The sequence below is a fragment of the Macrobrachium nipponense genome, chromosome 5 (genome assembly GCF_015104395.2).
Source record: "Macrobrachium nipponense isolate FS-2020 chromosome 5, ASM1510439v2, whole genome shotgun sequence".
Classification (NCBI taxonomy): Eukaryota; Metazoa; Arthropoda; class Malacostraca; order Decapoda; family Palaemonidae; genus Macrobrachium; species Macrobrachium nipponense.
In genome coordinates, this window is record NC_061107.1 from 28616073 (window position 1) to 28640928 (window position 24856).

At 37.4% G+C, this 24856-nt stretch overlaps 1 protein-coding gene and 1 long non-coding RNA gene across 6 annotated transcripts in view; one reads left to right on the forward strand and one right to left on the reverse strand.

Annotated features, from left to right (window-relative positions):
- LOC135215260 (aspartyl/asparaginyl beta-hydroxylase-like) overlaps positions 1 to 24856 on the reverse strand; it is a 176088-nt gene that overhangs the window by 25276 nt on the left and 125956 nt on the right. For all 5 annotated transcript variants that reach the window (XM_064249793.1, XM_064249792.1, XM_064249791.1 and 2 more), the window contains one exon: positions 1668 to 1795. In XM_064249793.1, the coding sequence (XP_064105863.1) occupies positions 1668 to 1795 (128 nt within the window). The remainder of the gene's footprint in view (positions 1 to 1667; positions 1796 to 24856) is intronic.
- LOC135215072 (uncharacterized) lies at positions 17015 to 17537 on the forward strand. Its single transcript, XR_010314545.1, has 3 exons — positions 17015 to 17093; positions 17223 to 17315; positions 17442 to 17537. It is a non-coding gene; the product is annotated as an uncharacterized LOC135215072 (long non-coding RNA).

The following is a 24856-nucleotide window of genomic DNA, read 5'->3' on the forward strand; positions in this document are numbered from 1 at the left end:
CTTAAAGAACATATTCTGGCTTTAATGTATGCAATGATCGTGTTTTTGCATTGAAATAATAGATAAATATGAAGCATGTTAGGTTGCCAGTTAGTGAATTTTGAACGAACTTCTATGCAATCATGTAGCATCAGTTCTGAACATAGTTGTACATAATTATATCCTTTATTAAAAAAAAGAAGCAAAATATTAATGAAACATTCATCATTTCACTTACAACAAAACCCATTTATTCTGTGCTTAGAACTTGATGTAAAAACCACAGTTTCTCTTTGTATCTCTCTAAAACAGTATACTTATTCCTTTAATAAAACACAACAGCTAAATATCATGAAACATTATTTTATCCTTACAGAATCTATTTATAGTACTGTAATTACACTTGAATGCAAAATGCACAGTCCTCTCTCTCTCTCTCTCTCTCTCTCTCTCTCTCTCTCTCTCTCGTCTCTCAATCTCTCTCTCGTCTCTCTCATCTCTCTCTCTCTCTCTCTCTCTTATATTTTAATGAAAAAATACAGTAGTTAGTGAATACACAATGCTGCTGTACAAAAAAAAAAAAAAAAAAAAAAAAAAAAAAAAAAAGTGAATTAGTGATAATTTTAGAGATACTGCCCAAAGAAAAATCAGCAAATTAGTGACAGTTCCCGGTGGAAAAGTGAATAATGTATTCCACAGAAATCCTCGACAGAGTGGACAGCGGAAATATGAAACACGTAAAACTGGGGGAGGGGAGGTACTGTGCACTGTTGCCTTCTACGAGAAAGGCACTTTAAACATGTGATGGAGAATGGTTACAAATCAATAATGCAGTAATAATAAATTATACCACTCATAACATGAGATTTTAATAATAACTTGGAAACATGATGGATGGAAATAATCATAACAAAATAGAAAAGTAGGGAATAAAAACCAAGATACAAAGGGAAACTATTATACTGTGAAATGGACTGGCAAAACCAACGTGCAAAATTAATTACTGAAGCAATCCCATGATAGCATTAAAAGATTTAAAAACCAAGGGTACTCACAAAATAAAGCAAAACCTCACAAAAAAAATTAAAATGTAGACAACAAGGATACCTATAAAATATGGGAGAAGAACTACACTGCCTGCATGCATAGCTTATGTAAGAGACTTAGCCTACTTGCACTGGTTGGTGGACTCATTTCTATGACACTACCATGAACAATCAAAAGAGCAACAAATATATTCTACATATAAAATGGGAGAATGCCATAATTAAAACAAGGTACGTAGAGAATATAATGAGTAAAATAAGTACAATTGCAAAAGATCAAAAGTGGAAAAAATGCTTTATACTTAGAAAAAAAGGAGAAAAGAGATGTAGATGTAAAATCCTACAGTATTTGAAGGAATCCTCCATCCAACACAGTAGCAGGATCTTCATTTCTTTTTAAATGTGCATACTATTATTCTTCTTCTTCTTCTTTGAACAGAAGCTTAAGGCAAAGTAAAGCAATGATATGCCCATTGTAAAAAGACATCCATTACAGCATTACTATTTTATTAAGGTCACTTAAAAAGACTATAAAGCAGAATCATTCATCCCACTCCAATAAACTTCAAACGAGTACGTACTCTGTTCATGCTTTTACAGAATGCCATCAGATACTTTTTTGTATAACAAATTCCCACTTACCGGAAGAACTCAGTATAAGTTGTCTGTTCTACTGTCCAAATGGGCTGTGATGATAGTCTATCAACATTATATAACGACCGCTGGTATTTATTTAGGAAGAGGCCTTTTGCTACAGCATCATCATATACCTGCAATGCAATGCAACAAAAATTATTTTCAAGCTCATATAATACTGACAGGAATCACTTCTTATGATACAACTAACAAATAACAGTAGACCCTTGCTCATCAAACTGGACCCTCTTATTCCAGATGCAGGCAGTCCCCGGTTGTCGGTGGGGGTGGGGGGGGGGGGGTCCCTTCCCGGGGGTGTGGCGGTAAGCGGAGACCGCCATTAACTGAAACTCAAGAGACTTATGGCACTGAAAACCGGTTATCAGTGCCATAAGCACCCTTATGGCACGCCATAAGAACCCTTATGGTGCCATAAAGTGCCTTATGGCGCTGATAAGTGGAATTCGTCCCGTTATGGGGCCATAAATCGCTGATTTTATAGCGCTAGACAAGTGCCATAAAACTGGATCACCAATAACCAAGTCTGCCAATAACCAGGGACTGCCTGTACCAGATAAGATGGACACTGAAGAGGATCAGCAAATTTAAAGTATGTAATGATGGTCCTCCATTTTAGTTACTGTTCTTCCACTTGTCATGTACCATTTTCCTTCTTACTTGCCAAAAATACAAAAGTTTTCATTTGTATTTTTATTTTATATATACAGTTCTGTATTTATACAATACTAAACTAAAATGCTTTTAACTAGCAATTGGTTTAACTTAAGCAAAGTAAATACAGTTATTGCAACACACTATTATCTGGAAGGATAGGAAGTGCACTGTAGCCAGCTGAAAGAAAGACATGACAAAGCTAACCTTTACAAAGACAATAGCCGAGTTACTGAATAATATTTGTGTTTACATGGCAAATGACAAGAGAGAGAGAGAGAGAGAGAGAGAGAGAGAGAGAGAGAGAGAGAGAGAGAGAGAGAGAGAGAGAGAGAGAGAGAGAGAGAGAGAGATTGTTAGTTCCCTCTATGCAGCTTAATTCTATCCTTAAGAGATTAAAGAGATGAATATTGTTTTGAAGGTATGTCAATGCAGCATGAGTAAATATCTTCTGAGGCAAAAAGAAAATTACTCTGTTGTTGAAGAATCCCTGAACCACACCACCACTTTTGCACTCAAACTACTGAGAAAAAGAAGGAATTCATTTTATTCCTTACATACACTATAAAAACCTATGTATTGTGTTTAAAAACACATGCACTCGTGTTATCGTTACACCATCGTCAGCTTCACGTCATCAAAATGTTCTTTCTCCAAGAGTATACAGCTAAAACCTGATTCTACTTCTGTTCTAATAATAGACACATGTATTTCAATAACAAATTGTATGTATGTATTGCACTGTTTGAATGTTGCTATGATCAAGATTTTTTGACTGTTGATGACAAAAATTACCTAATAATTTGCTTTACATATTAACATTTCCTCATGGAAACAGGAGTTTAGCAATGACATTAACTTTAATATACTAGTGGTACGAAAAATCCCACACAGTATGTCGTGGTGATGCGTCATCACTTGTGAAAACTGTTCCAAGACCATTAATGTACGACTGCAAACTGATGACGACTCTAGTAACAATGAAGAACAACCCTCACCAAGACTGATATGATGACATGTATTTCATAGTCTTACTTATCGTTAAAATTCACAAGTTGAATTACAATTATTTTGATCATGCATACTTTTGCATTTTACGGAATGTTTTTGTTAAAAACAATATGTTAGTGAACATATGGTCTTCATTGCCTATTATCTTATTAATGATATTATTGATGATCTTAATTATCTCACAAACTAAAATGAAAAACCATGAAAAAATGAAAACATATGTTTTTGCTGCTAAAGTGATGTTTGATTACGCTCCTGACCCCAGTTCTGAAGTCTGAAAAATTCCAAACACCAAAACACATCTGACCCTGAGGATTTTGGATAAAGAATTGTAATCTGTAATCTAAATTTCATTATCTTACTTTTCATTTTAGAGACTCAACTTTTTACTTGACAACTATGCGTTCATGTCTCGGCCTAGGGAACTACATATCATGTGGCTGAACTCTATCTTTTTTATCAAGTTTTATTCTTCATTTTTCATCTTTTACATACAGGCATTTTATTGGTGTATATACAGGCAGTCCCTGGTATCGGCGGGGTGCTGATAAGCGAAAACTGCCATTAACCGAAACTTAGTGATTTATGGCGCTAATGCACCTAGTTCTGGTTAATGGCACCTATAACTGGGTAATGGCACCTCTGTTAAGTATATTATGGTGCCAAAACACTACTATTGGCACCTTATGGCGCCGATAACCGAAACCTGGCCTGTTATGGCACCATAAATTGCTGATAAAACCGGATCACCATTAACCGATTCTACCATCAACCGGGGACTGCCTGTATATAGGTAGTATTGCTGATTAAACTGGATAATCGGCCAAGACGGACACCCAGGCCCCCCTTTAGTCTGTCTTAACGAGGGTCAAACGTACTGTATACAGGAAATCCATCTTTCTCTCTACAAAGATTCTCTCCAACCAATACATGGACAATCATTTTTCCTGTATTCGCGTTCTTGAGATTCGTGGACTCGCCTATTTTCGGATTTTTTTTTTTCTGTTGGACCTATCTAAAAATTATTCACACGAGTACTTGCTCATTCACAGTTTTTCTGTTGATAAATATTCACTAATCAGTGTATTTTGATGTTATTTTTATGATGCTAAAATGATATTAACCTCTCTCTCTCTCTTACTGAGATGTGTTTTTTGTATAATAAATAAATGATTTACTAATTTTCAAATAATATGAATGTGAACAGCAATAATATAAATTCATCACAGAAAATGCTATAGTGAATAAGTAAAATTTTAGTTTATACATGCAAAAATTAATCGCAATCTTTCACCTTCAAGACTTGGAAAGAGGGGTGAGGGTGGATCTCTCTCTCTCTCTCTCTCTCTCTCTCTCTCTCTCTCTCTCTCTCTCTCTCTCTCTCTCTCTCTCTCTCTCTCTCTCTCTCTCTCTCTCTCTCAGGGTAAAATGAGAAATGGACTGATAGATACACAAATAGATACCTCATCGAGCCCTCTCGAGAGAGTTGCATCAGTTTGTGAGGAAAACCCAAAAGAACTCTATGCACATGTTGATACTAGTAGGAAACCAATAAAAAACAGCATAAGTCTCCTAAGGGACAATAGAGGAAACCTAGTGACCTCAGACTTACAAAAAGCAAAGTTACTGAATAAGTTTTTTACTAGCAAAGTTACTGAATAAGTTTTTTACTGGTGTTTTCACAATTGAAGACACTACCACAATCCCTGTACCAGCTATTGAATATGAAAGGGCAGAACATTGGATAAAATTATATTTAAAGAAGAGGACATTAAAAACAAAATAGAGAAACTCAACAAGTTCAGATCTCCCAGCCCAGATGGGGTTCATCCAAGAGGAGTTAAAGAGTCAAAAGAGGAGTTAGTCCTTCGCCTATAAAAACTCTTCAGAAAAAGTGCAGAGCAACGAAAGGCAACAAAAGGATGGAAACTAAGTAATGTGACCTATTTAAAAAAAAATCCTAGAGAAAAGCCTGAAAATTATTGACCAATCTGTCTAACATCAGTTCCTTGTAAAATTTTTGAGACCTTAATTGCAAATCAAATTGTGGATCACAATCATAGAAACAATTTGTTAAACAGCCAATACGGTTTCAGACAAAACAGATCCTGCCAATCAAAACTCTTGGGAGTTTTTTCAGACTAAAATTAGAACTTTAGGAATTGTAAGAGAAATAGCAGACTGGATAAAAAACTGGCTAACTAATAGAAAAGTCGTAATAAATGGTGAAGAATCAGAATGGGCAGATGTGACAAGCGGAATTCCTCAGGGTTCTGTCCTTGGCTTGCTCTTGTTTTTCATTTACATTAAGGACATTGATGTAGGCTTAAGTAGCAGGATAGCCAAATTTACAGATGACACCAAACAAGGTGTAAATGCAGCAGACCCAGATACAATGGAAAGTTTCAGAAATGATCTAAGGAAAATGGGAGAGTAGTCAAAAAGAAAAATGCCTTTTAACCTGGATAAATGTAAAGTGTTATGAATAGGAACAAAAAACCCTCATGCCAACTACATGCTGCTTGGGAATAGCATAAATATTGTAGATCAAGAGGACCTTGGAGTCATTATAACCAAGGACTTAAAATCCACAAAACAATGCATAAAAGATGAAAAAAAGGCACAGAAACTAATGGGCTACATAAAGAAGCAGTTCAAATACAGAAACAAGGAAACTGTGCTGCAGCTCTACACATCAATATGTACAGTAGTTAGACCAAACCTTGAATTTGCAGTACTGTTTTAGTGACCAACACAAAGAAAGGATATCCATCAGGCAAACAGGTTGCCAAAGATGACTAGACAGCCTCAACATGTATGACTTAGAAATACAGCAATTGCGAGGACAACTAATAAGAGACATTCAAAATACTGAAAGGCACAACAAAAGCAGGCAGTAGCCTCTTCACAGTAAACGAAAACCAGACAAGAAATAATGGATGGAAACTAGAACTGACGAGATACAACACATCTCATTGTGGGAACTTCACATACAAGATATATGACACATGGAATAAACTGCCACCAGAAGTTGTAAAGAGCTGCAGCGTAGAAGAATTCAAAAGAAAGCTAGACAAAATCATTAGAACGCCGAAGCGGTAAAAAAAAAAAATTGTCTCCCGTGTGCCAGAGGTGTTTCAGAGTGAGCTCGGAAGCGGAAAAAATATTTTTTTCAAAAAATCACAGCGCGCTTAGTTTTCAAGATTAAAAGTTAATTTTTTGCTCCTTTTTTTGTCATTGGCTGAAGTTAAGTATGCAACCATCAGAAATGAAAATAATTATCATTATCATATATAAATAATGCGATATATGATAGCGCAAAAACAAAATTTCATATATAATTGTATTCAAATCGCGCTGTGTGCAAAACGGTTAAAGGTAACAAGTTACTTTTTTTTCTGTTGTAATGTACACTAAATTGCGATCATTTTGGTATATAACACATTGTAAAACGATAAAAGCAACACAGAGAAAATATTATCACAAAATAATGCATGAATTCGTAACGCGTGGACGTAAACAAATATTTTTTTCAAAAATTCACCATAAATCTAAATATTATTCTAGAGACTTCCAATTTCTTTCAAAATGAAGACAAATGATTGAATATTACTATACTGTAAGAGTATTAGCTTACAATTGCAGTTTTTGACCATATCTGACGAGTTAAAGTTGACCAAATGTCGAATTTTTTTATATATATATTTTTATATGCAATTATTTCGGAAATAAGAAAAGCTACAACCTTTAAATATTTTTCGTTTTATTCAACATGAAATTGCGCACATTTTCATATATAAAACTCTATGAAATGCCTAATAGAAATGGAGCAAATATTCCGAGAATGGTACATACACATTTAGGAAATTTGTGGCGGAGAATCAGCGCGCGGAGGGAAGGAAAGATTTTTTTTTAAATTCACCATAAATCTAAATATTTTGCTAGAGACTTCGAATTTGTTTCAAGATGAAGATAAATAACTGACTATTACTAGACTGTAAAAGTTTTAGCTTACAATTGCGTTTTTCGACCATTTCGGTAGAGTCAAAGTTGACCGAATGTGGTTTTTTTTCTATTTATCGTGATTTATATGCAAATATTTCAAAAATGAGAAAAGCTACAACCTTCAATTATTTTTTGTTGTATTCTAAATGAAATTGCACACATTTTCATATATAAAACTTTATGTAACGGCTAATTTAAAATGGTGCAAACATTACCACAATCGCACGTATGATTTTTTCGGAAGAGTTACCACGCGGACGTAAAGAAAATGTTATTTTTTTCATAAATTCACCATAAATCAAAATATTGTGCTAGAGACTTCCAATTTGTTGCAAAATGAAGGTAAATGCTTGAATATTACTAAAATATAAGTGTTTTAGCTTACAATTGCCGTTTTAGGGGGGGGGGGGGGTGGGGGGGGGGGGTTTTTCGACCATTTCGGTAGAGTCAAAGTTGACCGAAGGTTGAAATTTTGGCAATTATCGTTATTTATATGAAAATATCTCAAAACTGCTAAAAGCTACAACCATGGGTTGTTTTTAGTTGTATTGTGCATGAAATTGCGCACATTTCCATATATAAAACTTTATATAACGGCTAATTTTAAAATGGTGCAAACATTACCACAATCGCATGTATGATTTTTTTCGGAAGAGTTACCGCGCAGACGTAAGGAAAAAGTCGTCAGAAATTCACCATAAATCGAAATATTGTGCTAGAGACTTCCAATTAGTTGCAAAATTAAGGTAAATGATTGAATATTACTAAAATATAAGAGTTTTAGCTTACAATTGCGTTTTTTGACCATTTCGGAAGAGTCAAAGTTGACCGAAGGTTGAAATTTTGGCAATTATCGTTATTTATATGAAAATATCTCAAAACTGATAAAAGCTACAATCATGAGTATTTTATTGTTGTATCCTACATAAAAATGCACACATTTTCATATATAATACTTCATGTAACGGCTAATTTACAATGGTACAAAAATTATGTCAGTGACGAAATAATTTCCGAGATGTGTCACAGATACTTTTTAGTGCGGCAAGAAAGAAATTCGCGCTTGCGCGCCTGCATAACGATTGTAAACAAAACAACACCTTGATCCGTGAGCTCCCAGCATCCCCCAAGGCGCGTGATTCAAAAGTTTTAGGCTGGTAGGCCTATAAGTATTTTTCCGCGAATTTAAAAAAAAACTTTTGTAAGTCGACGTAAAATACGTCCAGTCGGCACACAGGAGACAAAAAATGTCGACGTAAAATACGTCCAGTCAGCGTAAGAGGGTTAATTGTAAAACCTGCTCCTAGAGATAAGTGAGCATGTGATGTCTCCTTGTATGGACTATTAAGTCTTCCTCCTAATCCTTGTAATTCCTTGTAACTCTCTCTGTGGAAAAGATATACGTACGGCGGAGGGGAAGAAGTGTTGCCTATAGAGGTTCATCTCAATCTTTTGATATCTTAATTAGTTATTCTTTCGCTCTCTCTCATATTACATAGTATTCTTTATGTCTCCAAATAATTCATAATTTCACTCTTGAAGGTCAAATATATGATGTTGCCCATTCAATGGTCTCTCTCTCTCTCTAACTCTAACTCTCTCCCCTCTCTCTCTCTCTCTCTCTCTCTCTCTCTCTCTCTCTCTCTCTCTCTCTCTCTCTCTCTCTCTCTCTCTCTCTCTCTCTGTTATCGGCTGTACATATATATTTCTAATGGTAAAATGTTTAAGGTGACATTGAAATTATATTAATAAGATTATTTAAAAAATTAATAAAGTAATAGAATAATAATATTGATGTACAATGATACTATAAGTATACATTTGCTATCTGAACTTTCAAGATAGGCAGTTATAAGCATTTTTAGAGAGGGGTTCGAAGTATTCATGGATTCTAGTCAATCGTGCATTGCCTGCAAATAGGGGGGTTCATTGTATTTGTGAATTATTAGACAGAGAGAGGATGTAGCATGTTAGATATCAAAAGACGTAAATTCATGACTTATGAAGGAGAGAGAGAGAGAGAGAGAGAGAGAGAGAGAGAGAGAGAGAGAGAGAGAGAGAGAGAGAGAGAGAGTTGTCCTTACTTAAGAGAGTGAAATTATTTATGAATAATCATGGAAACAGAAAGAAAGAAAGAAAGAAAGAGAGAGAGAGAGAGAGAGAGAGAGAGAGAGAGAGAGAGAGAGAGAGAGAGAGAGAGAAAGAGAGAGAGAGAGAGAGAGAGAGAGAGAGAGAGAGAGAGAGAGAGAGAGAGAGAGAGAGAGAGAGAGAGAGAGATTTTCCTTACTTAAGAAGAGTGAAATTATTTATGAATAATTATGGAGAGAGAGAGAGAGAGAGAGAGAGAGAGAGAGAGAGAGAGAGAGAGAGAGAGAGAGAATCCTATGACTAGCTGTTGACACATTAGTAAATTGATTTATTTGACAGCTTTGGCTTCTAGCAGTTAACACAAAGATGAAGGAAAAGTTTTATTTCTTTATTTTGTTTCTTTAAATTTGTGCATCACATACAAATTTTGTAATTTCAGTTTATAGTAATATTACCATTTTTTTTTCACTATCACAGTTATCCTATTCAACTGAGTGGTTTTTATAGTGTGGGGTTCCAGGTTGCATCCTGCCTCCCTAGAAGTACATCACTTTTCTTGCTATGTCCACTGTTTCTAGGAGCACACTATTCTGCATGATTCCTGGAGCAACTTCAGCATGTACTTTTTCAAGGTTCCCCTTCAAGGATCTTGGGATCGTGCCTAGTATCCCTATGATTATGGGTACAACTTCCACTGGCATAACCCACATCCTTCTTATTTCTATTTTCAGGTCTTGATACTTATTAATCTTTTCTCTTTCTTTCACATCTACAATGGTGTCCCATGGTATTGCGACATCAAATAGTGATACTTTCTTCTTGATTTTGTCAATCAACATCACGTCTGGCCTATTGGCATGTATCACCTTATTTGTTCTGATACCATAGTCCCAGAGGATCTTAGCCTGATTGTTTTTCTATCACTCCCTCAGGCTGGCGCTCGTACCACTTATTACTGCAAGATAGCTGGTATTTCTTGCACAGGCTCCAGTGGAGGGCTTTTGCTACTGAATCATGCCTCTTTTTGTATTGGTTCTGTGCAAGTGCCACATTCACTTGTTATGTGGTTTATGGTTTCGTTTTTCACATTGCACTTCTTGCATATGGGTGAGATGTTATTTCCATTTATCGTTTTCCCCTCTGTAGCCATTGCCATGTGTCATCGCTGGCCAGTTCTTTAGTCTGTCTAATGTACTGTCCATGCATTGGGTTGCTGTGCCATTCCTCCGTTCTGTTTGTCATTCTCCTGTCTGTATATTTCAGGGTCTCCGGCAACTTTTTTTATCAGTACTTCTTCCCATGCACTCTTGAGCCATTTGTTTTCACTAGTCTTCAGATATGTATTGCCCCAGTGCTGTGAGTGCGCTGCTCTCAATGTTGGTGCAGTCCTCTATGCTCAGTAGTCCTCTCCCTCCTTCCTTTCGTGTTATGTATACTCTGTCCAAATTTGCTCTTGGGTATAGTGCTTTGTGTAGTGTCATGTGTTTCCTAGTTTTCTGGTCTATGCTGCGGTGTTCAGCCTTTGTCCACTTCACTACTCCTGCACTGTATCTGATTACTGGCAATGCCCTTAAGTCTCTGCATATATTCTTTCCTGATCAAGTCTGTTGTGGTCTCAGTGAATCTCATTTATTCTACCTTAACTTCCCGGAGTCATGTTGCATGTTGGTTGTGTGATATCAGATTGCTCCATACATTTTCCCAGAGTCTCTTACTTGGTTCGGCTTCAGGAATTTCCTGGTGGTTGTCTTCCCCTCTTGGTTGGCTGTACTATGGTCTTTTCTGGTTGGTTCTGAATAGCTAGTTCCGTTGGCATCCTTTATTCCTGTTCATGTAATGTTGGATCTTATGTGCTTTGGCTTTAAGCCTGTTTTATATCTTCTAATGTGTTGTTTAGTACCCTTCTCCTGTACTTTGTATTTTTTGTTCAGTTCCTCCCTTGTTTTCTTGCTTCTTAACCTCTTTTCTGCCATCTCCTTCAGTTTACTCAAGTCAGATCTCATCACCATGATTTATTTTTACAGGTGCCTTTGCCAAGGCAGTTGCTGTTTTGGTTTCTGTTGGGTTGATTGTGATGGTGGTGTTGTTTGTTTGTATCCCCATGAGTTCTGCTACTAGTCTTGCTCCTACATATACAAGGTTATTTGTTTCTGTGATAATGGTGGTGTGTATTAGTCTCATTATTTTATTAACTTCACTTGTTTCCTCCCTTAATTTCTCCCTGTGTTGTAGGCTTTAATGGGGGGGATTTTTGCTCTTTCTGTACCAGGCTTCATCCATTGTCTGATCTTTTCCACCCATTCTATCCTCTCTGTTACTTCTTCAGTGTTTCTTCCTGAGCAGTTGTTTGATAGCTCATCGTTCCTGTTGTCTTCTGTGGTATTGTCTCTTAGTTTGTCTTCTTGTGATTCATTGCTGGGTGTTATTTCTTTTCCAATTCCTCTCATTCTGTTGTGGAGAGCCAGTTCTTCTTCCCTTGTTGTATCTTGCCACTTTCGTTCAAGCTGTCAACTGTGTCTCACGTATCTTAAGTGTTGTGTTCGAAATTAACTTTTCGTTATGCCCTTACAATGCCTCGTAAGCGCCGTGCCCCTGCGAAAGATTCCTCTAGTGAGCCCAAGAAGAAGAGGAAGAGGAAGAGGAAGATGATGACCATCAGTGAAAAGGTCAAACTTTTAGATATGTTAAAACAGGGCAGAAGTTATGCCGCGGTGGCACGTCATTATGGAGTGAATGAATCGACAGTGCACTACATAAAAAAAGATGAAGCTAACATCCGCAAACCTGCTGCAATAAGCTTCAATAAAGAAGTGAAACGTGTGGTAACTCCACGTAATACGAGAATTGTGAAAATGGAAGCTGCATTAGCCTTGTGGGTTGCTGATTGCAGGAAAAAAAACGTGACTTCAGACACTAATATGATCAGGACAAAGGCCAAATCTCTCTATGATCAAACCTTGCCCGATGACAACGACAAAGAAGATGCTGAAGAAGCCACTGAAGATGATCTTGACGAACCTCAAGACAGTACTAGCTCTGGCGCTAGTGATTCGACTTCTCAAGGACAATGCTTTACAGCCAGCAAAGGCTGTAAAGCAAATTGAATAGTTTAAATTTGAATTATGATTTTAATATGGTTAGTTTTGATGTTGTCTCTTTATTTACAAAAGTGCCTGTAGATGACTTACTTGAATATTTGGAGGAGGAATTAGAACGTCATGACATTCCCTTAAGTGTAGCAAACCTCATTAGTCTCATAAGGTTATGTATCAGAGATAGTAAATTTTGTTTCAATGGGGAATTTTTTGTACAAAAGTTTGGCATGGCTATGGGGAATCCCTTATCTCCTGTCCTTAGCCATATTTACATGGAATTTTTTTAGACAAAACTCTTACCAAGAATTTTGCCCCAAAAAGTTATTTGGTTTAGATATGTGGATGATATCTTCTGTATTTGGCCAGTTCACGAAAATCTCCAGGAATTCCTTAATAATCTCAATAATTTAGTCCCTTCTATAAAATTTCCTGTAGAGGAAGAAAGAAATTGTAATTTGAATTTTCTTGATGTAACTGTCCATAGAAATGATAGAAATTTCACCTTTATAGTCTTTCGAAAATCAACTAATATTGCCTCTTTTGTTCATTACTACTCCAATCACCATCAAAATGTTAAATTCTCTGTTTTTTCTGGGATGTTCCTAAAGGCTTTACGTGTCTGTAGCCCGCAGTTTATTGACGCTGAAATTAAAACTGTTTATGATATTGCATTGAAACTTAAAATACCCAAGGACTTTTGTAGATGTGGCATGGAAAAGAACTAGAAAAACATTTTATTCCATTAATGATGACAAACTTGAATTTAGTAAGCATAACATTCTAAAATTACCTTATGATGAAAGGTTTTTAGATATTCCTAGAATTTTAAAGCTTTTTAACATAAATGTTGTTTTCAGTAATATTAATGTCAAGAGTTTAGTAATCAAAAATTCTCCTAAAGATCTTCCAGGCTGCATATATGAAATTCCTTGCAAAAAGTGTGATAAAGTATATTACGGACAGACGGGTAAATCTCTTTCACAACGTCTCAACCAACATCAATATTCTGTGAGAACTGGGCAAATATCGAATGCATTATTCGTACATATGAGAGATTTAGACCATCCTATTAACTGGAGTCAAGCAAGAGCCTTAGTCCCATGTAATGACACAGTTAAAAGGAATATCCTTGAATCTTCTTTTATCAAGTCAAATAATAGAAATGTTCTAAATTTAAGTCTTGGTTTATTTAAACTTGATGCTTTCATAATGAAAAAAGTTGTAGATAAATATAAGCAACAAAATTAATATATTCAGTTTCTACATGTTTTGGACTGTAAAGATACTTTGTAATTTCGGTTAGGGTCAAATCTGTTTAAGTTTGTGACCGTGTGATATCCGATAATCCTGGATTATCTCTTAATTTTTACCCTTTTGACAATTAACCATCTGGTATTCTTGATCTTGTTTTGTACCCGAGACCTTTCTCTCCAATTGTATTTCATTAGCTCCTTGACAATGTCTGAGTAAAGATGAAAGTGCTTGGATTTCCAACTATCATTTTCCTGTGGGATTCGCTTATTTATGAAGTCACGTGCATCTACTGTGATTTTTTAAGCATATATATATATATATATATATATATATATATATATATATATATATATATATATATATATATATATATATATATATATACAGGCGGTCCCCGGGTTACGACGGTTCCGGCTTACGACGTTCCGAGGTTACGACGCTTTTTCTTAAATATTCAATGGAAAATCCGTCCTGGGTTACGACGCTTGTTCTGAGGTTACGACGCTGACGCTTCCGACGCTCCGAGTTAACGACGCTTTTAAAAAACGCATGCTATGATAAAAATCCTTTATAGTTTAGCACAGTATATAATAAAAATATGTTTTTGGTTACATTACAACAAAAATTTTGAGGTTATGATGATTTTTGACACTTTTTTTTTTTCGTATTTTTTGAATTTTTTTAGTGACGCCGCATATGCGGAACTAGTTTGCGGGCGAATGAATACACTAGCTTGGGATGCGCAGTTTAAAACAGTCCAAAAAGCGCAAATATAATGAAAAATCATTGCTTGTTTCCAGTACATAATTAAAAAAAACTAAGTTTCTGGTTAGATTACAACACAAATTCCAAGGTTACGACGTTTTGTTATGCTTTTTAACGATACCTCATATGCAGAACTAGTTTTTGAGCGGAGGTGCATAAATTAATTAACGCTATTAAACTGTATGGTAAATTGACCGAACAACGACCTCGGACGGTTGAGGACGCCAAGCGTAACAATACGAAAGGACGCCACTTCAATCGCGTGTCTGCCTGAAGTTCAGTCGGTTGTGTGCTAAGACGTTGCTGAAATTCCTTGCCATTTTCGCAAATTTACAATGGCTCCTAAACGCCAAAGTACTTCCTCCGATGATAGTTCATCCAAGAAGAGGAAGGTCATCACGATGGAGGTCAAATATGACGTGGTAAAGCGTTCGGAGAAGGGAGAAACTAACACCGAAATAGGCCGTTCTTTAGGCTTGAGCAGGACCACGGTTGGTAACCATTGTGAAGGACAAGGAACGTATTCTGAAGCATGTTAAGGATGCTGCACCGATGAAGTCAACGGTGATAAACGAGAAGCAACGTAGCCAGAGCATTGTTGAAATGGAGAAATTGCTCATGATCTGGCTGGAGGACCAGAACCAGCGACGTGTTCCGGTGAGCTTAAGTGTGATCAGGAGAAGGCTAGAGCGCTGCATGAGGCAGTAGTGAAAAAGTTTGGCGAAGGCAGTGCTGGTGGTGAATTTTCCGCGAGTAGAGGTTGGTTTAACCGTTTTAAGGCTCGTGCAAATTTGCATAATGTGAAGCTGCAAGGTGAAGCTGCTAGTGCTGATAGCGAAGCAGCAGAATGTTTTCCAGGTGGTTTGGCTGAGATAATTAAGGATGGTGGTTACACGGCTGACCAAGTCTTTAATGTGGATGAGACTGGATTATTTTGGAAAAGAATGCCAAATCGAACGTACCTTTCCAAGGAGGAGAAGTCAGCACCTGGCCATAAAGCTGGAAAGGAGCGACTGACTTTGCTGTTTGGGGCCAATGCAAGTGGTGATTTGAAACTGAAGCCCTTGCTGGTGTATTTGGCCGAGAATCCCAGAGCTTTCAAGGGCATTTTCAAGAGTCAACTCCCTGTGATTTGGAAATCAAACAAGAAGGCTTGGGTTACCTTAATGGTCTTCGAAGATTGGTTCAATGACCATTTCGTGCCAGCAGTGGAGCGGTATTTGACTTCGAAGGGTCTGCCTTTTAAGGCCCTCTTAGTCCTGGACAATGCCCCTGGTCACCCTTCAAATTTGAGCGACATGCATCCTAATGTGAAGGTGGTGTACCTCCCACCCAATACCACATCGCTGATACAGCCAATGGACCGGGAGGGAGTAATAGCTAATTTCAAGGCTTACTACCTTAGAAGGACCATACGTTTTGCTTTTGAGGGCCATAGAAGCTAACAAGGAGTTGACACTGAAGCAATTCTGGAAGGGCTACAACATTGCTGATGCAGTGAAAAATATTGCAAGTGCTTGGGACGAGGTGAAGACGACCACTTTAAATGGGGCCTGGAAGAAACTGTGTCCACAGTTTGTGCACAGTTTTGAAGGCTTTGACCAGGCAGAAGACGTCGAGACTGTGACGAGGAAGATCGTAGGGCTAAGCAAGAGGCTGAAACTAGATCTTGAACTGATGATGTAACAGAGCTGCTGGCTTCCCATGGAGAGGAATTGTCTGCAGAGGACTTACTTGAACTTGAACAACAAATGATTGAGGAAGAGGAGGCAGCACCAGAGCCAAAACCCAGGTCATTAACTGTGAAAGGCTTGTCAGAGGGTTTTACTCATCTGGAGAGAGCCTTGGCTTCTTTTGAGACAGAAGACCCTAACGTTTTTAGGTTTGACAAAATCAAGAGAGGAATCATGGATTTGGTGACTTTCTACAAGGAGACCCTGAAGGAGAAGCAGACGAAGAGAAGTGTGCAGTCCAGGCTTGACACTTTCTTTCACAAGTCTCCAGTACCACCACCTCCCACTCCTAGTCCTGGTAAGGAATTCTGAAACTGTTTTACTAATTTATGTGTTTCATAGTGTACATATTAAAATGTGTTAATTTTTTAATGTAACAACTAAATGTAAGAGTAAATTGTAACTTCATTAATTTTCATCATTTGTAATTTTATTGCAGAAGTGGTGACAGTTCCAGATCCCCCTGTACTACCTGTGACAGTTCCAGATCTCCCTGTACTACCTGTGACAGTTCCAGATCTCCCTGTACTACCTGTGACAGTTCCAGATCCCCCTGTACCTGACCCTTTGTAGCAGCCCGCCCACCTGTACGTGTACAATCAGGTAAGCAATTTCATTTTTCTCATTTTCATGTTGGAAATTGTTTACACCCTACATACATACGTACACTAACTTACATAGTGGTACAATGTGTTTGATGTTGCATAACCTTATTATTTTTTTTTTCATTTCAGACCCCTTTGATAGTGACAGTGACCCAGATGACCCTGAGCCTTTCCATGGTTTTGATGCCTCGCCCTATACATCAGGTAAGGAATCCTTAACAAATTTGTATAAAATGTTTTATAAATTGCAAATAGAAATTTTATTAAAAGTGTACATATGCTACAATTACATCCACCTTATAATATATTTATGTACCCTATCATTCTTTCCAGATCTAGATGTTCCCTCATCAGTTGATACGAGTATCACCTCTCCAGAGCCCAAATCAGTTGATACGAGTAGTATCACCTCTCCCATTCCTTCAGGTAAAAGAATTCTTCATTTTTTATATTGAACATACGTATTACACACTACATATGTCAAACAGTAATAACATGTGCAGTAGTTACAGTAGTAGTAACTATCATTTTATATATTTTTTATCATTCCAGACTCCCAAGCACCTGCCCATCCCACTCCATAGCCCAGCCACCCACTCTCATGTACCATATGGCCATCCCAGTAAGCAAGCCAACCACTAGAATTTGGTAAGGACATTTTTTTTTATTAATGTTTTATTATTACATATGTAATAACCATGTTATGTATGTAACATACATACTATAATCATATGTACTATTACATTATCATTCCAGACTGGCATGCACCTGTGACTTACATAAACCAGACCTCTACATAGCCTACATGTCTTCATTTTGCTGAAGGTAAGGAATTCTCAGTTGTGTTTAATGTTTGCATACATACAATAAATTTTGTACACCTAAGTGGTTACATACTGTCCTTTAATATTAATTCTTCATTCCAGACTGCCCATCATCCTAGCCTGTTATCTGTGATAAAGCACACTGAATGCTCTACACGGAGGTGTAGAGCATTCATGATAAGGATGCATTGGAATGCATCCTTATCATGAATGCTCTACACCTCCACCTCCATCTCCCACAACCTAGGTAACAGCTTTGAGACTCACTAAAAGTTGGTAAGTTATGTAAGGAATTTCTAAATTAAGTTTTATACTACATGTTATATGTGATATTAAACCACTGTATGGTGCATATTACTGTATGTAACTTACTCTGCATAGACTGCATAGAGGACTTACTGACAAAATTATTTTTTGTACATTCCAGAGTCCCCTGAATGATGTAGGCTATGGGGCCACATAAGACTTTGTCCATCCAGGGTTACATTGAATGACAACTTTAAACTAAAAGTAAGGAATTAATTAACATACATTAACTCTTTTAGTACTCTTGATATATCTACAGTAATTAACATATTGCATTCACAACTTTCTGTAGTGTATATTTTGTACACTAATTTTGTTACTTTTTCCTTCCAGAACCAACATTTTTCACACAACTCCAGGTTGTTACTAACAAATTACTACAAGTGTCATCAAGGGATAACTACAAGTAGAAGCACCATTTTTGGATGGAAAAAACCCTTCAGGAAAGTATACGTATCACATGTAACATGTAGTGTAACAAAGTATGAACAGTAAGGTTTTTACATACAGTAGTATTACATACGTACATAACTTTTTTTTACAGGAATTTCCAACCAAGTTTGATTATGTACATACATGTTATAAACCACTGTACGTATGGTTACTGTATGTAACTACTAAACACATACTAACATGACTTAACTTTGATACTTTTTTGGTACATTCCAGAAAACCAGGACCCCCTCCATGATGCAGGCTATGGGGCCACATAAAACTTTGTCCAGGGTTACTACATAACATAAAGGTAAGGAATTATACATAGTAGTAAACATACATTAAGTAAGTTTTATACGTACATACTAAAAAAAAGTGACCAAGATCTCTCACATGGGATAAGTGATCAAGGTCCCTCATGGAATTACATACTGTACACTCCCTGCTGAACAGGGGGTGTAGACCAATCATTTACAATATGCATACCAGTTGATATTAAACCACTGTATGGTGCATATTACTGTATGTAACTTACTATGCATAGAGTACTTACTGACAAAATTATTTTTTGTACATTCCAGAACCCCCTGAATGATGTAGGCTATGGGGCCACATAAGACTTTGTGCATCCAGGGTTACATAGCACGACAACTTTAAACTAAAGGTAAGGAATTAATTAACATACATTAACTAAGTTTTATACATGTTATATATGTGATATTAAACCACTGTATGGTGCATATTACTGTATGTAACTTACTATGCATAGAGTACTTACTGACATACTAATTATTTTTTGTACATTCCAGAACCCCCTGAATGATGTAGGCTATGGGGCCACATAAGACTTTGTGCATCCAGGGTTACATAGCATGACAACTTTCAACTAATAGTAAGGAATTAATTCACATACATTAACTTTTTTACTCTTGATATAACTCAAAGTAAGGAATTATAAACTAAAAGTAAGGAATTAATTAACATACATTAACTCTTTTACTCTTGATATCTATAATTTACATATTGCATTCAGGACTTTGTGTAGTATTTTGTACTAATTGTGTTATACTTTTACCTTCCAGAGCTACCAGACTGGGATTTTAGTGTACTCCAGGATCTACCAAAGGATTACATACTACGTAGTGTACAGTGCATAATAGTGTTTAGTGTATAATCTAACCTAAGGATTAAGTGTAGTACATTGTGCTTTATAGTGTCACAAGAGTTTAATAAAGAATTATACCTTCAAGAACCATCCTTTGCCATTGAAATAACCACACTACACATCATGCAATACTTGCATGTCACACAGGTAAGGTCTCTCTAACTTTTTCTTAGTTTAAGGCATATTTCCAAGTGTCGTTCCGGCTTACGACGATTTTCGGCTTACGACGCGCCCTCAAGAACGGAACCCCCGTCGTAACCCGGGGACTGCCTGTATATATAGATATATATTATATATATATCTATATATATATATATATATAGTATTTATATTATATAATATAGAGAGAGAGAGAGAGAAGAGAGAGAGAGAGAGAGAGAGAGAGAGAGAGAGAGAGAGAGAGAGAGAGAGAGATAATGTCGGTTAAAGAGGACACCCTAGCCCCCTATTAGTCCGTCTTGACAAGGGCCGACAGTATATTTGTTAGTGCATACATATGCTTTGCCTTTCCCTTTACAACTAAATTATTCATGTATATATATAGTACTGTACTTAAATACCAAACTGACTAGTATATTAGGAAATTACAGCACATCATAAACTAGATTTGCATTGTATATTGGCATGTTTTGTCATGGTACCTTTTTATTTTTCTCATATTTTCAAAAATCTTTCAAGTGATCAGTAGTTTCTAATCTTCATCTACATGACATAATTGTAAACCGTACATACCGTATATTTCTGTGTATAAGACAACCTTTAGATAAGACAAGGCAAAAAATCACGGCAAATTTTCACGAATATATCTCATATCTGTAGTATAGGACAACTTCTAAATTACAAAACCAAAATGTTTTTTGGAGGAAATTGATTATTTGCAAAAATTAAACAGTAAAACTACATTTATAATAATGATGACTTAAATAAAGGTTGTTTTGCTTGTTGTATCCAATTATAGTATTACTATTATCATATTGTTACTGCATTACAGATAAACATCGTCATGTACATCATTCACATTTGATATTGTTTACATTCTCAAAATCTCAGCTGATTTGACCATTATCGATATCTTCATTGCCATTATTTGTTAGAAGAGATACTATAATTCGGAGATATCTTTTATTGTGAATTAACGAAGTTTGGTTGAAAACGAGCACATATCGCTTCAATGTACTATAAGCAATTTCTCCAGTTCCGAACATCACTTAACCACCTGGTCGTTATTCGTTTTATTCAGCCTTGCCTATGATCGGAAGCTTTAATTTACTAGTATTCTTTCTTGAAATCTCCATTGCATTAGGGATTAACAAAACTATTTAGTTTTACTTACGGAAGCAACCATTAAAAATCAGCTGGGTTTAACAACTTGACAATTGTAAGGGAACTCTTAAAAATGCTCAATAGTTAGGGTAAATGATGTTAACAATCAGCCGTTTCTCAATACGGTTGTCTATGTCATACGTTTACCATAATCGCTTCATCCAGAATTCTAAAAAAGAATTTTTTACTTGAGGATTATTATTAGTATTACAATCGATGAAAGAAAGAGAGACCATTGGCTTGGTTTGGTTGCTACACTGATAGATATCCTCTTGCAAAAGTGGAATAATAGTTGTATTGAGAATAATGATAATTTTAATAAAACTTTTTTTACTGTAATCATATTGCATGTATTATCGTATTACAATACAGTAAGTCCTCGGGTTACGCTGGTCTCGACTTACGATGTTTCGTGGTTACGAACGCGCCCCCATAAAAATATAAAAAATAATATTTTGCGTCGTTCCGTCTTACGCGGTTTAGCGTCGTAAGCAACGTAAACAAACGCGAACTAGTTCCAGGCGCACGGCGGAAGAATACGCTTTGTGGGGGAGAGGACGGCGTCGCTTCGCTACGCTCATTCCTCGCCCATACGCCATTTTGGTTGTTTACACTGCCTCTCTCTCCCTCGTGTTGTATCGTTTTTGTAACTTTTTGCTCTTTGTTATGGCTCCCAAGCACAAGGCGGACTCTTCTGATGGTAGTGCATCGAAGAAAAGAAAGGCCATCACCATGGAAATTAAAGTGGACATTATAAAGCGATCTGAGAAGGGAGAAACGCCAACAAACATTGGCCGCTCGCTTGGCCTTAGCCGTTCGACCGTTGCTACCATTATCAAAGATAAAGAGTGCATCGTTGAACATGTGAAAGGATCTGCTCCTATGAAAGCGACAGTGATAACTAAGCAGCGTAGTGGTCTAATAATTGAAATGGAAAGGTTATTGGTGCATCTCCAGCAACTTCTGGAGGTTCTTTTTCTCTTCACTAACCTCCCCCAGTCTCTCCAGCACCGCAGCTTCCTCTCCAGTGTGCAAGCCAATCAAACTAATAAAGGTAAGGAATTGTTCTCTCGTTGTTATTGATAGGTATTTACATTAAATCATGTGGTATTTTTCAATGTTCCGACTTACGCTGAAAATCGTGTTACGATGCATCGTAAGAACGGATCAACGTCGTAACTCGAGGACCCCCTGTATATGAACAGAGCGATGATACGTCATTTGTATTCTAGTTTTGTTTACAGTCTTGAAATAATCAGCTGATCACGTTTGACCAATATCATCTCTGTCTTTAGTTGCCGAATGGAACTTAATTCAGAGATACATGCCTTTCTTTTGTAAATTATGAAAGGTGGGTTTAACAAATCAGATTCTATGTCATGTTTTTCATACTAACATTACCTAAAAGGGAAACCATTGTTTTGTTTCATCGCCATTCTCAACAACCGCTATTAAAATACAATAATGAATGAAAATTATCGTACACAATTATTGTTCATAAGAGTGAATTATTCTAAAAAAATAACAAAGCTTTGCATGCTGCCTCACGTGATGTTCGCTGCATTTTCGTTATAAAAGCATCAGGAACATGAAAACTGACAGTGTCATAAAATCATTAAAAAAAATGATATTGTTAAACTACAATAAAGTTTTGTACATACTTACCTGGCAGATATATACTTAGCTATAGTCTCCGACGTTCCCGACAGAATTTCAAATCTCGCAGCACACGCGACAGGTAGGTCAGGTGGTCTACCTTACCCGCTGCTGGGTGGCGGGAGTATGAACCAATCCCATCTTCTATTCAGATTTTCTCTTCCACCTGTCTCCTGAGGGGAGGCTGGGTGGGCCATTAAATCCGTAATTATAAAATCGTGGCAGGTAAGTATGTACAAAACTTTATTGTAGTTTAACAATATCATTTTTGTACATGAACTTTCCTGTCAGGTATATACTTAGCTGATTGGCACCCTTGGTGGAGGGTAAGAGACAGCTAAAAAATATAGAAAAAGGGAAACAACTGGTGTTGTAGGATATAAAAACCTTGGTTCTTACCTGTTCAGGCAGAAGACTTCATTGATACTGTCTCTGAGTCTGCATTGCCTGGAGAGCTACAGCGAGGACGTGACCTGTTGCTGAAAGACTCTAGGATCTACCACCGGGATATCTGATCCCCTTGTGTGGTAGAATCCAAGTCGGATCCTGTCAAAGGGAACTCGTCCGCTTACTTAACAGATCCTCACCACTACTACCGCAAGGAGCCAAAACCCATCAGACCACCTAACCAAACTAACTAGTGTTAGTACTACGACAAGAAAGAGATGCTTCCCTGCATCCTCTTTCAGACAACCATAACCAACAAATACAAAACAAGGGGTAAAAATATAAAAGCCTAACAAGGATAAGTTCCAGCTCCCTGTCCCAGCACCGAATCTGCCGATACGTAAAGGCCCAAGGCGAAGCATTTGTCATAAGTGATTTTCACATCACGCAAGTAGTGGTTTGCGAAAACCGAGTGGCATCTCCAGGAGGTTGCCTCCATAAGGTTCCGCACAGACATATTTTTGTTAAAAGCCAGCAAAGTGGCAATGGCCCTCACTTCGTGCCTTCACTTTAAGAAGCTTAAAATGATCCTCATTGCAAGATACATGCGCTTCTTTTATAAGGCTTCTTGAGAAGAAGGACAGAGCATTCTTCGATAGTGGTCGTGTGGGGTCCTTCACGGAGCACCAAAGGACCTCTTGATTGGCCTTAAGTTGCTCTTTTCTCTTCAGATAATATTTTAATATCCTCACCGGGCAAAGAGTTCTCTCAGGCTCTTCCCCTACAAGAGAAGATAATCTTCAAATCTCGAAGCTTCTGGGCCACGGATTTGATGGGTTCTCGTTCTTTGCTAGGAATCCGGGGAGGAAAGAACAAACCATAGACTGTTCTTTAAAGCCAACATTGCCCTCAATGGCTTGAAGCTCACTCACCCTCTTGGCAGATGCTAGAGCCATAAGGAAAAGTGTCTTCTTGGTCAGATCCTTGAACGAGGCTGAATTAGGGGGTTCAAATCTAGACGAGCTGAGAAACTGAAGTACCACGTCCAGATTCCAGTTAGGTGTTCTAGATGACTGCTTTTTAGTTGTTTCAAAAGACCTAATCAGGTCATGCAGGTCTTTATCTTCTGAGATATTGAGGCCTCTGTGTCTAAAAACTGCCGCCAACATACTGCGGTATCCCTTAATAGTAGATACCACCAGACCACATTCTTGCTTAAGAAAAATTAAGAAATCAGCAATTTGGGTCACAGAGGTACTGGAAGAGGAAACGTTATTCCTCTTGCACCAACGTCTGAAGACATCCCACTTCGACTGGTATACTTGTAAGGTGGAAGACCTCCTAGCTCTTGCGATTGCTTTAGCAGATGCCGTTGAAAAGCCTTTCGCTCTGACCAGACTTTGGACAGTCTGAAGCCAGTCAGACTGAGAGCGGGGAGGTTTTTGTGATACCTGTCGAAGTGGGGTTGTCTGAGTAGATCGTTCCTTAGAGGGAGCGATCTTGGAAGGTCCACTAACCATTCCAGTACCTCTGTGAACCATTCTTGGGCCGACCAGAAAGGAGTGATTAGTGTCATCCTTGTTGAATCTGACTCTGCGAACTTTTTGAGTGTTATTCCCAGAATCTTGAAGGGAGGAAACGCGTACACATCGAGCCCCTTCCAGTCTAGAAGAAGCGCATCGATCCCTATCGCCCATGGATCCGAGATGGGAGAGCAGTATAGATCCAGTCTTGCATTTCTTGCGGTGGCGAAGAGGTCTATGTGCGGCCTGCCCCACAACTTCCACAGGCTCTGACATACATCTTGATGAAGTGTCCACTCCGTGGGAAGGACCTGCTCTTTCCTGCTGAGGAGATCTGCTCTCACATTC